General features: G+C 41.8%; 1 protein-coding gene across 2 annotated transcripts in view; it reads right to left on the bottom strand.

The window, feature by feature from the left end:
- The window catches only part of PLEKHM3 (pleckstrin homology domain containing M3), a 71,549-nt gene that overhangs the window by 42,623 nt on the left and 15,175 nt on the right, over positions 1-13,751 (bottom strand). For both annotated transcript variants that reach the window (XM_032218264.1, XM_032218257.1), the window contains exon 3: positions 11,023-11,946. In XM_032218264.1, coding sequence (XP_032074155.1) covers positions 11,023-11,946 — 924 coding nt within the window. The remainder of the gene's footprint in view (positions 1-11,022; positions 11,947-13,751) is intronic.

The raw sequence follows: 13,751 nt of genomic DNA, 5'->3' as shown, positions 1-13,751 counted from the left end.
TTGCTGGGAATTGTTCTGACCCCCCTCGTCCCACACCAACACACACTCCGAGCCAAAGATAAGTTACAGCATTTAATTAACAGACAGATAGGTCCTTGGCAGCAAACCGGCACAGACAAGCTTGGGCAGCAATCCAGCACAAATAAGCCGTGGCAGCAATCCAGCCTGCCAAGCTCACAATAATGTTCTCCGACATTAATTCCTGCGTTGACTTCTGCAAGAGGGGCGTGTGTACAAGCAGTCCTTTTTATAGTCTGGAGAGGAGCCTAATGACCACCAGCTGAGTGCAATTACCTCCTGTACTTGCACAACTCTTCCTGATGCCTAGTAGCTCTTCGATGGTGTGCATCCAGGAACAACTCACTACTGGCCTCCGGCTCACTCTCCCTCGTCTTCTCCCTACTGGTCCAAGGCTCAGGCGCCTCCTGGTGGCCAACCAGCCTCTCTGTGCCCCGCTCGGAGTCAGAACCCTGTCCAGGGTCCTCCACATCCTTCACCCTCTGTTGTGGCCCAGCAGGAGCCGTTGGAGCTGCCACCAGACTCCGACTAATAGGGCCCCTCGCTGTCGGAATCTGGTGGCAGCTCCAACGGCTCCTGCTGGGCCACAACAGGAATATAAGCAAACAACTGATTACTGCACATGATTGACATCCTTGATTGACATCCACTGAGCCAAGGTGGCGCAGTGGTTAAATGCAGCACTGCAGGCTACTGCTAGATCAGCAGTTCAGCGGTTCAAATCTCACCGGCTCAGGGTTGACTCAGCCTTCCATCCTTCCGAGGTGGGTAAAATGAGGACCCAGATTGTTGGGGGCAATATGCTGACTCTCTGTAAACCGCTTAGAGAGGGCTGAAAGCCCTATGAAGCGGTATATAAGTCTACTGCTATTGCTATTGCTATTGCTATTGCTTGTGTCAATTTGTGGCAAGAGGAATCTTCACCTTTGAATGTTTTTTTATTGCTTTGATTTTAAAGGGTATTACAAAATCACGAAGCACAACTCTAAACACAAAAGCACACACATGTACAGCTTACCTAGTAAGCTAGTGGGGCTAAAGGTAATATAAAGCGAAGAAGGGCGTCTTTTAAAACTCATAGTACTATTCTAAGATCCGAGGTGGCGCAGTGGTTAGGGTGCAGTACTGCAGGCCACTTCAGCTGACTGCTATCTGCAGTTCAGCGGTTCTAATCTCACCGGCTCAAGGTTGACTCAGCCTTCCATCCTTCCGAGGTGGGTGAAATGAGGACCCAGACTGTGGGGGCAATATATGCTGACTCTGTAAACCGCTTAGAGAGGGCTGAAAGCCCTATGAAGCGGTATATAAGTCTAACTGCTATTGCTATTGCTATAAACAAGTTATCCTGTTCCATGGACCCTGAAGGCAAGATTGATACGCCTATTAAACTCTGATATTTTATACATTTCCAGAGACACGGAAATAATAACTGTGATAATAAACCATTCACTCATGATAGGGAAATACGAGATGTGAAAAAAGTTTCCATCAAGATTTTTCAATGAACATCACAAGTAGGCAATGAAAACTTAAACAGTACCAGTCAAAAGAAATTAAGGATATGACGTTAACCCGTGCATAGTCTCTCATGGCTTTGTCGGAGCGGGCGCAACACTTGGCTGAGGGTGAGAGCTGAGCAGTGACCTTCATTCATAGGGAGCTGCATAACTCAATTCCCAAATGTGCAACTTCCAGAGGCATCTCAAGTCCATATTTCAAGTATCAGAAGAGAAAAAAACCTATTCTGGTAGGGATTTCAAGAGCTTCAATGGATAAAGGGCTCCGTAAACTTTTACAAGATTTTAGTTGCTCATTGTGCCCAAATACTGAAAAAAAATGGGGAAAAATTAAAACCAAAGAAAACGAGGGGGGGGAGGGGGAAGTGGCAGATAAAATATTTTGGTTTCATCCATTCTAAATAGGACTCCAAAAGCCACATAGTCATTCGGCTATGCCATATGTGGCCCCTTGGGTCACAGGTCTTTGACCCTATACAAAATTGCCTTAAGCTCATTTCTCCTACAGATGCACATACAGAAATAGAAAATACTCCAATGGAGTCTTTTTAATTACTCACAGAATGCAGTTTGCATATGCCGGGTCCCTGTAACACGTATTTAATAATAGATTATTTCTACCAATCCTCTTTTTACTGACTCATTACAGCCATTCATTTTTCTTGTTGAGATTTTCCAACTGTCATAGATGCAGGGAAACAGGAAGTTTACGAGATGCTAAGGGTAACATTTAGCATCTAAAGTTTTAACTAATAACCATCCTTTATCTATCTATCTATCTATCTATCTATCTATCTATCTATCTATCTATCTATCTATCTATCCATCCATCCATCCATCCACCCACCCACCCACCTACCCACCCACCATATCTACTGTATCTATCAACCCTATCTATCTATCATCTATCTACCTATCTATCTATCATCTATCTATCTATCTATCTATCTATCTATCTATCTATCTATCTATCTATCTATCTATCCATCCATCCATCCACCCACCCACCCACCCACCCACCCACCCACCCACATCTACTGTATCTATCAACCCTATCTATCTATCATCCATCATCTATCTATCTATCTATCTATCTATCTATCTATCTATCTATCTATCATCTATCTATCTATCTATCTATCATTATCTATCTATCTATCTATCTATCTATCTATCTATCTATCTATCAATCAATCATTATCTATCTATCTATCTATCTATCTATCTATCTATCATCTATCTATCTATCATTATCTATCTATCTATCTATCTATCTATCTATCTATCTATCTATCTATCTATCATCTATCTATCTATCTATCTATCATTATCTATCTATCTATCTATCTATCTATCTATCTATCTATCTATATCATCCATCATCTATCTATCTATCTATCTATCTATCTATCTATCTATCTATCTATCATCTATCTATCTATCTATCTATCTATCTATCTATCTATCTATCTATCTATCTATCTATCATCTATCTATAAGCCAAATGCCAACTCACTCTTCACGAAATTTCCAGAACCGTAAAGCCCACAAACTTGAAATTCAGCATGTATCTTCCTCTTGGCTTCTAAGTGCTCACTAAGAAAGGATTTTCAAAATGACCATCAGATCATCAGTCTTTCTTATACAATATTATATTAACACACATGTCGATGCTAAGGAGTTAGACATTCTACTCCCCCTCCCCACCTAAAAGAAACTCTGTTCCAACTGCCAATTGCCTTATATGGGCGTGGTCAGCATGTGACTCATCCAGCCTGCCGGCTGGCCCGATCACATGACTTCATAGCAAAGCACGGGTATCCAGCTAGTATGTATCCAGCTACAAGCACAAAGTATAATGGAGCCTATGCTAAGGATATTTCTTTTTCAATGCAATCCAATGCACATTGATGTAAATATAAATTCCCTGAAGTTATCAGATTTTATTTCTGAGAGAGCAGACACAGACAACAGACTCTTAAGATACACTCTTATGCAAGCAGACCAAAGAATAAATCCCATAAGCCACAAATCCTTGAAGCATCATGATTATCACAACAATTCTAGGCTTGCTATATCATTCAAAGTAGTTTGAGTCTCTTCCAAAATTGTTTGCCTACTTTTCCTAATTGGAGGGAAATATTTTGGAAACTGAAAACATTTGATATCTTTAGTTATAGGATTGCAGGAAAGCAAAACAGCATCTATGTTACTTAACCGGCATAAACGTTTGAAATTTAAAGCAAATGTCACCATACTTGCTTAACCTGGAAGGACAGTCCACTTAATCTATATAACCCTGACAATAATAGCCATGTGGGAAAGGACTTTAAAGTTTTCAGTCACTTGAATCTGATCTAGTTTCTTGCAGATTGAAAAATAGCACAGCAGTGGAAGATGCTGTTCTTTGGAGTGGGGGTTATAATTAGTTGCAAACTCCAGTGGACTCTCATATTCACAAAGATGTAAGCCTTGCTGACTTAATTTTATATAGATGTATTGAGAATGGTAGCCTTAATAAAGTTTCTTTATTCCCGGGGGCTAGGGAAGATATCAATTCCTGAAGCATAACGATTTTCAGGCCGGGGAATACGCCAGCCCATTTTGTAAAATGCTCTTCTGACCCTGATATACACTTGCTTAGCAAATGCTAGCTAAGATAAGCTTGTCTTAAGCAATATTCTTTTTTCATTCACTTCCGAAAGTCAACTCTTTGTCTGGAAGCATTTGCTGAAAATGCTTTTAAAGCAAAGAATAGCAAGACAAAATAAAACCCACAGAGAGCCATTGAAACAAAACAAATCCCTATCGCCACCTTCAAATTTGGATTCAAGGAAAAACAAACCAAAAGAAGGAAATGGAAAAAGGTAAAAAAAACCTTGTCTCCATCAAATCCGTCTAACAACCTTCTCTACCGGTGGGTCATTGTCAATCAATTTTGACAAGGCTGTGGGTATCTACAGCTTGGTGGAAACTGGAGGGACCACTCTGTCGTATTGCTATTTAATCAATTTTACTAAATAAATAAAGCAGCCCTTAAGGTGCTGTCATGTCAAGGGAATTCACAGCAAAACAAAAACCCCAAAGGGGGGGAAAAAACCACCTTGATTTTCCTATTCACCATTACTTTTCTCCTCCTCCCTTGAAGAACAAGGGAGGGTTATTACTGTAGCCTTAAGTCTCATCTTTCTGAAGCTAAATCTTTAATTCCTACTGGACCCGGCCACTTTCTGGCGCTAATTTGTCAGGCTGAACAAAGAAGGGATTTGTACCTCCTGTAAAGTCTCAATTAGGAAAGGCTTCTGCTGCATTATGTGCCATTCAGGCAGGACACAATGATGGTAATTACAGGAATTTGCACTAAATGGCTGAAGAATTTGCAGCAAAACTTTTTTTTTTATCTACACAAAGCTTACCCCACTTTTGCAGCTAGGGGGGTGGGGTGGGGGAGAAATTGGTGTGCCTAATGCCTATAAGATGCAATTATCAGTAGCAATCCTGGTAGGTTAAACAGTCACCCTATGAGGACAAGACAGCCAAAATCTTTCAACATGGGAAAAGGCCAATGAAGACATTTTGCAATTACTATTGGCTTGGTTTTTTTTTTACACTGAAAACCATTTTAATGTAATGCTTCATAATAACTACTGATGAAAGAAATGTCCTTCTGGGTTCGGCTCCAAGTGGGGAAGAAGACACTGGAGACATGGAGGCTGCTTGGAAAGATGGTTTTAATGGTGGACAGGGCCACATGGCTTGAGCCCTGAACAGGAAAGGTGATCACATGCTTCAATGTTGGTGGAGAAGAAGAGAAGGGCCGAGGGAGGGGCTTGCTAGGCTTTTTATAACCTGTTCAGTCCCACCTCTCTGTTTCCTGTTCCTGTGTAAGAAATGTATTCTGATTGGTTGTCAGACTCCCATGGGGCCATGCAGGGGCAACTCTCTGGGCTGTGTTTTGAATCCAGGTTTGGTTGAGTTCTCAGATGCCATGTGGTCAGTTGAGTAAAGGGCCAATATTATCATGCCTTTACTCCCATCTCCCCTGGAGCTGAAGTGGAGAAGTCTTTATTATGTAAAGTGGACTAGCTTGGCCTTCTTAATGGGCCATTGACAAAGTGGGGATGGGCAGGAAGCTACAGGCAGCTATCCTGTCTTTTAAAACATGTTTCTTTCTTTTCACATCCAGAGAAATATTCTGCCTTTTCAATATTTCCTAGAATATTTCATTTTTTCTGGGAGAGGGCTGGGGTGATAACTTTCTACACTACATTATAATAATTATATTTCATTATTTTGGGGATTATACAGCTCTTTATATGGGGCCAAGGTGCTGTTAGGCAGAATTCCACCTTAAGCTCCTGGATACATATGGAATTTTGAGAGCTAATTGTGCCAGTTAAAAGTATGTGTGTACATGTTTATATGTTATAAGGATACAACCAGCTATAAAGCATTGATTTATTGGATTGTTATTGTCATCCTCTGTAGCTTTACAATAACAGAGCTGGAGAAGCTTTTTGGATGAGAAGCGAAACATATTCAAAGAAAAACCAGTTGCCTCTGGAAAAAGCACCTTTGGGACCACTATGAGCTGGATGACTGAGAAACCTCCCTAGACATCTACTGAATAACACTATCTATATCAGTGTTTCTCAACCTTGGCGACTTTAAGTCCTGTGGACTTCAACTCCCAGAATCCCCCAGCCAGCACAGCTGTGCTGGCTGGGGGATTCTGGGAGTTGAAGTCCACAGGACTTAAAGTCGCCAAGGTTGAGAAACACTGATCTATATCCTTGGCTTACTCTTCTTTTTTTATCAAAACACAGGCGCAAAATCCCAACTAAAGGAATAGGCTGCAATCGTCCAACATTATTTAAAAGAAAGTTCATTTGAGGTCCAGAGGTATTCTTGAAAACAAACATAATGCTGGAGTTTGTACTTGTTTTGCAGTATATCAGCTCCTGTTACTATTTAAAGATTAAAAAAAAAAAATTCCAGAAAACAGGGCAAGGCAAGTAGTTGCCAAGAATACCATCTGCGGTCACTCATATTTGCGGGTACCTCCCAGTATAGATTTTTTTTAAAAATCCGATTAACCTATATTTGATGCATCGTCATCAACAAAAATAGCATTATGGAGCATTTGTTAAAGGCATTATTTGCACTTGCAGAGTTATCTTTCAGTTAATTTACCTCAGGGAATTATAGGCCCATAAAGCCAGCATGATGTTCTGAACAGAAAATTGAGTCTAAGGAACTACGCTAAAATACTTGCTCATCAAAAAAGTTGACTTACTTGTCCTAGGCAAGGGGACCCCAACCCATGAGCCCTAGCCCACTCCTGGGTTGTGGGCTATTTGAAACTGAGTCATGCAAGCAACAGGCCGGTGCGCGCACACACATGCACAGTTTGAGTTGCATGAGTGCGGGCCAGCGCATGTGCACATGGGCGCAGCTCAACTTGTAGTTCCCCTCTCCCCCCCACAAACAGACACTGTAAGTATCATATAGCTTATCTTTACCAACACAGTAATTAACAGCCGTGACCCGACAAAAGCGCGCCGACAAAACCGTGGTGCTAAAACCGCGACGTCATCAACGCGCCGACAGAAGCGCGATTTCAGTTAAGGTAAGGGTTAGGGTCAGGGTCAGGTTTAGGGTTAGGTTTAGAGCGCACTTCTGTCGGCACGCTGTTGTCGGCGCGCTTCAGCGCTCATTCGTCGGCGCAGTTTAGAACTCGCGGTTTTGTCACCGCGGTTTAGTCGGGCGCCCTTTTGTCGGTGAACCATTAACAGCTGGTGTTGGAGAACTTAGATTTGCAATATGACTATGCTATGGATGAGAATTGTCATCTGGCATTAACGGTATAATCTATTTCTTAGTACACATTTGTCAACATCATTGCCTAGGCCAGTGTTTCTCAACCTTGGCAACTTGAAGATGTCCGGACTTCAACTGCCAGAATTCCCCAGCCAGCATTCGCTGGCTGGGAAATTCTGGGAGTTGAAGTCCGGACATCTTCAAGTTGCCAAGGTTGAGAAACACTGGCCTAGGGGTTTTCCAAAGGGCTGTATGCACACAGCTAAGGCTTGCCTAGCTATAAAACCAATCACAGGCAACTTCTCTATTATTTACATGGAGGTTGCACACATTCATAATTTTAAAAAGTTGCACTATGGTACTGCATACTATTTCTCCCACCTGCAAAGCGATTCAGATAGCCTCTGCAATCAACACTGCCAAATTCTAAGTTCAGATGTATCAGAAGGATGAATTCTCTAAAAATAAATTTGGAGACAAGAAATGTGGCCTTCGTTTTCAAGTAATGAAATATAATCTAATTAAAAGTAAATCAATTTTTTTTTCCTGGTCCTGCCCGTGTCACACAAAATCTTAATGCAGCCTTGAACCAAGAAATGATAGTACATAAAGCTAACTTTATCAAAGGATCCAAAGAATTCCTGGATATATTAACTTGACTGGGCTAATTTTTTTCACATTATTTCCAGCATATAGTGAAGAATCTGATTTTTTTCAAAATATAAATCAGTTTCAGGTCAAAACTTGATGTGAGGCAACTTCTCTGGAACATCTGTGCCATTTTCTGGGCATGATATAGAAATGGTTTCCCATCGTCTAAAAAATAATTACTCTAGTGCAGTGATGGCTAACCTTTTTCTAAAGGTGTAGCAAAATTGCGCATGTGTGCTATAGCACGAGCATGCGTGCTCCACCCACCCTGAGCATGCATGGGGAAAAAACCCCAGCGCATGCATGGGGTGGGGGAAGTTTTTGCCCTCCCCAGGCTACGGAGGCTTTCCTGAAGCCTGGGGAGAGTGAAAACGGCCTCTCCCACCAGAAAGGTCCTGGAGCCTGGAGAGGGCGAAAAATGGCCCAACAGGCCAACCAGAACTTCAAATATGGCTCTGCGTGCCACCTGTGGCACTGGTGCCATAGGTTCACCATCACGGCTCTAGTGCTATGGACTGAGAGGAAGGGAAGGACATCTTAACTTTATCTATTTTTGTACTTTTTCTTCTTTAATAAATAATTAATAATGCATATATATATGTATGCATATATGCATATATCTATCTATGTATGTAAGTATGTATGTATATGTGTGTATGTATATATATACATACATATATGTATGTATGTGTGTGTGTGTGTGTGTGTGTGTTGAATTTGTGCTGATAAATAAATAAAGGGAGACTAGTATAGATCTATTTCAAGCTATTTAGCTCTCATCAGCTAGCCATACCCTTACTGGGATTTGAACCTGGGCTGTATTACATATCAAGCAGTTATATTAGCCACTAAGCCACAGGCTCTCTTCTTTTATCAGCTAGGCCAGGGAAATAGGTATGTATTATGTCACAACCCCTGGTATGCCCAAATATGGGAGGAAATCTACTGCTTCCTTTCTCTGTCTATCAGCTCATCACAAGAGACCATCCAGACAGAAACCCAATATATACATATATATATATATATTCCTGTTGCCTTTGTTACATTTGTGTTGCATTTGTGCTGATAAATAAATAAATAAATAAAGGGAGACTAGTATAGATCTATTTCAAGCTATTTAGCTCTCATCAGCTAGCCATACCCTTACTGGGAATCGAACCTGGGCTGTATTACATATCAGGCAGATATATATACACATGCATACATACATACACACACACAAGGCTCAGGTGCCTCCTGGTGGCCAACCAGCCTCTCTGCGCCCTGCTCGGAGTTGGAACCCTGTCCAGGGTTTTCCACATCCTCCAGAGCCGACTCATAGGGCCCCTCGGTGTCGGAGTCTGGTGGCAGCTCCAACGGCTCCTGCTGGGCCACAACAGCCCTGTGACTTCACGTGGGAAGCCCAAAAGAGCAAGCAATTGTGGGATGGGTTTGGTGCCATGAGAGCTCTCCCTCCGCCTTTGTTAATTAATTTTAACAGGCTTTATTATTCTTGCCTCCTTTTAAAATTTTAGTTGTAATATTTTAATTTTATATACTGTTTCTACATTATAATGTTTTATTGTACGCTGCCCAGAGTTCCTTTCTGAAGGCGTTGGGAGGTTCAAAACTGTGAAAAATACATATTTTTTATTGGAATTGTGTATGGTGTTGTTATTGCTTTGCATTTTTTTATCTATAGCTTTTTTATATATTTAGAGAACTGCGTTGCTAACCTTTCCCTGCACAAGATTGCACAGCTGCCCTTTTGTGTTTCATAACAAGCACAATTCTTGACCAGAGAAAAGAAAACATTTTCTTTCTAACATTCTAGAGCTAAAGGGAAAACTTGAAGAACTCCCAGCTGCATTGGCCAGGATGTATCAGCATATTCAGACTGACTGGTGGCAATTGATCGCAATTAATATTTACTGGTGAGCCCTTGGAAGAAGTACTGCTCTGGAGTTTCAAATTATCCCAATTCTCGATTTGCAAACAGAATAACAATCAACTTATGTAAACATGTGCTACACCAAAAATGCCAAACTGAGACACTCTTATGCAGCGTAAAGATATATTAGCGGAGTGATTTGGAAATGACAAAACATCTTCTTTTGTGTTACAGCTGATACAGATAAGATCCCACAGGGTGGGCCTCCTTCGGATACCGTCAGCCGGTGAGTGTCGGCTGGCGGGCCCCCGGAGGAGACCCTTCTCTGTGGCTGCTCCGACTCTTTGGAATCAGCTGCCCCCAGAGGTCCAGACCTTACCCACTCTCATGGCCTTCAGGAAAGCTGTTAAAACCTGGCTGTTCCGGCAGGCCTGGGGCTGTTGACCTTATTGTCAAGATCCAGCCTCGATTAGAACATTTGATTTGATTTTACTTTATTTGTATGCCGCCCTTTTCCCTGAGGGGACTCAGGGCGGCTCACAATTCAAGGGAGGGGAAGAACAGACAAGTTACAAAACGTAACATGAAGATCATACATCATTAAAAAGCACAACAGTCATACCATTCGAGTGGAGCTTTAGTCTTTAGCCCCAGGCCTGTTGGAACAGCCAGGTTTTAAGGGCTTTGCGGAAGGCCTGGAGGGTGGTGAGGGTACGAATCTCCACGGGGAGTTCGTTCCAGAGGGTCGGAGCAGCCACAGAGAAGGCTCTCCTCCGGGTAGTTGCCAGTCGACACTGGCCGGCGGATGGAATTCGGAGGAGGCCTAATCTGTGGGATCTAATCGGTCTAGTGGAGGTAATTGGCAGCAGGCGGTCTCTCAAGTACCCAGGTCCAATACCATGAAGGGCTTTATAAGTGACGACTAGCACCTTGAAGCGCACCCGGAGACCAACAGGTAGCCAGTGCAGCTCGCGGAGGATAGGTGTTACGTGGGTGAATCGTGGGTGAACATATGCGTGTTGTGAATTTTAAACTATTCTTTTATTTTGCTTTTCTTTTTCTTCTTTCGTTGTACGCCGCCCGGAGTCCTCCGGGATTGGGCGGCCTATAAATTTAATAAATAATAATAATAAAAAAATAACTTACCTGCACACTTGAAACTCTGAGCAGTCAGGCCTCTTTCCAAGGACAAGGTAGTTAAAATGCTCAGAAAACTGGTGGTGACCGACTGGCGCTTGATCTTCCTATGTTCTTTTCCACAAGACAAACCTTGAACTTTGTTCCTAAGTGTCACCTGCAGATTTTGCCCTAAACCTGCTGCTCTGCTTGCAGCCTTCAAAGCCTCCATCCATTCCTGAGCCCTTTGAAGAGTTTCTGCACGGAGACGAAGCACATCTTGAGGAAAGATCACCTGAAAGCAAGAGTCGCAATCATCCAGAACATCGGTTTGAACAGAGACGCACGCCTCAAGGTTGTAGCTCCACAGAGGGTCCTCATCAAGCCCACCAATCTGAAAGGCCAAGAGGAGAGACCCACTGAGTACAAAATGGAATGCTTTCCAGTTATTCTGGAGGGTCAACCTGTAGAGAATCCCTGATTTGACAATGCTTTGGTAATCCTTGATGTTTGGGGTCAAAGATGTGAACTGGAAAAATTCAGGCGGCTCCTTCTGTAAGCCGTGGTTTTGAGTGAGGCTGCTCTCGGCGTTATCCAACTTCCATGAGTTCACCAAGTCTCCTTTCGGCCTCAGAAACGATGGAACTGAAGAATGAACAGCTTGCCGAAGCTTTTGCCCCCAGTCCAAAGCTTCCCAAGGCGATTCTGCTTTGAGTTGCAGGTGCAAATTGTTGAACAGGACTGCATCAACTACGTTGGTTTCCACGTTGATGCTCTGGAAGTGCAAAAGCAGATAGACTGTTGGAAGATTCTGGTTGCCGCTCTTGTCAAGCTGATACAGATAAAGTTCATACGGTGAAAGTTCGGCGTAACAAGCCTGCCAGTAAGAGCCATGGTTGTTCTTAATTTCTACGTACCCTTTCTTCAGGATATTTGAATACGTAGGCTTGTGTTCTAGAAAAGAGTTTGAACAAAGGTAATTTATAAATGCTTTAAAACATCTCTATAATGCTTAAGTTGACCAGTAACAATTTGGTCATTGTTTGGCTTAGGAAATCACAGTGGCTGGGCATCTTTTATCAACTGAGGTTGGTTAGGTTCAACTACAACCAACAAGAGCCGAGGTGGCGCAGTGGTTAGGGTGCAGTACTGCAGGCCACTTCAGCTGACTGTGATCTGCGGTTCAGCGGTTCAAATCTCACCGGCTCAAGGTCGACTCAGCCTTCCATCCTTCCGAGGTGGGCGAAATGAGGACCCGGACTGTGGGGGCGATATGCTGACCCAATTTGCTAAAAAATCTGTAAACCGCTTAGAGAGGGCTGAAAGCCCTATGAAGCGGTATATAAGTCTAATAAATAAATAAATAAATAAACAAATAAATAAATAAACTCACTCTCCTCTTCACAAAGAAAATTTAGAGCTATACACCTATATCTTGATAACTGTTTACTTGGATTAAAAGACTGCTCTTACAAAGGATCTTGAAACAGCTGATCCAAAATAGCTGTCAGGCCTGCAATTATATTCCTTTTAGAACAGTGTTTCTCAACCTTGGCAACTTGAAGATGTCTGGACTTCAACTCGCAGAATTCCCCAGCCAGCAAATGCTGGCTGGGGAATTCTGGGAGTTGAAGTCCGGACATCTTCAAGTTGCCAAGGTTGAGAAACACTGTTTTAGAATTTTGGCCTGCCACACTTTCTCTTATTTCATTATGCTGTTTCATTAGTATAGTTGATGGGAGGGGGGAATAGAAAGGAGTAGGATTGTGGAATGTGTTATTGTCATTCTTTTCTAGAAGACCAAAGTCATCTTTTGTCTCCGCACTTTTACACCTGACCGGAAGCAGCTGGGTGTGGATGCCAGCGTGGAAGAGGAAGATTGGACCATGTGATGGGGATTGTGGGTGTGGGGACAAGATCATGAACTTTTAACTGGGTGGGATTCTGATGTCATTTCCAGAATTGGGATTTACACAGATGTGCTAAGATGTCTGCTTTATTAAATTGGAACTTTAAGGATCGTTTTGCCTTGGACTCTGATTTAATTCTACATGATACTTGGAACGCTGACGTTAGCAATGTTAAGTTGGCAGAAATGATCATATTATGCCTATTCTTTGCCATCTACTCTGGCTTCCAGGCTATTACTGGACCCAATTCAAAATGTTATTAAACTTGACATCCCTAAATGATTCAGAACAGCTTACTTGCATGATTTCCTTCTCCCATAAGTACCTTTAAGATCACGTCTGGAGTCACTACTTCGACTCCTTCTTCCATGTCTTTAACATCTATTGTTACTGTGTGTATATGTACACACACACACACACATAAACAAACAAAATAAAAAAATACTCTAAAATGTCTAGGGAACATGTTTAGTGGATGGTATATACTAACACAAATGTTTCTGCAACCAATGGGCAAAATAATATTTTTTATTATTTTAATATTTTCAGATATATTTTACACTGAAATGTATACACACACGCTAGTTTTTTTTTCTTTTTCTTTCTTTTTTCGTTTCTGTTATAATTTTGTACCAGTGAGGTTAAAACCAATTTCGTTATATTTAAGTACAATGACAATAAAGATTATACTTATATATAAATATTCTCATATAATGTGTAGAAGTTCAATAGGAAGATGAACCTTTTTAGGTGATAAGATATGTAAGTCGTAGGAAGGCAGATTCTGACAAACAACAAAAAATTCCTAACTACCCCTGAAAATAACACAGTGTCTTATTTTCTTTTGAC

The sequence above is a fragment of the Thamnophis elegans genome, chromosome 1 (assembly GCF_009769535.1).
Source record: "Thamnophis elegans isolate rThaEle1 chromosome 1, rThaEle1.pri, whole genome shotgun sequence".
NCBI lineage: Eukaryota > Metazoa > Chordata > Lepidosauria > Squamata > Colubridae > Thamnophis > Thamnophis elegans.
This window is presented reverse-complemented; position numbering and strand designations above follow the sequence as displayed.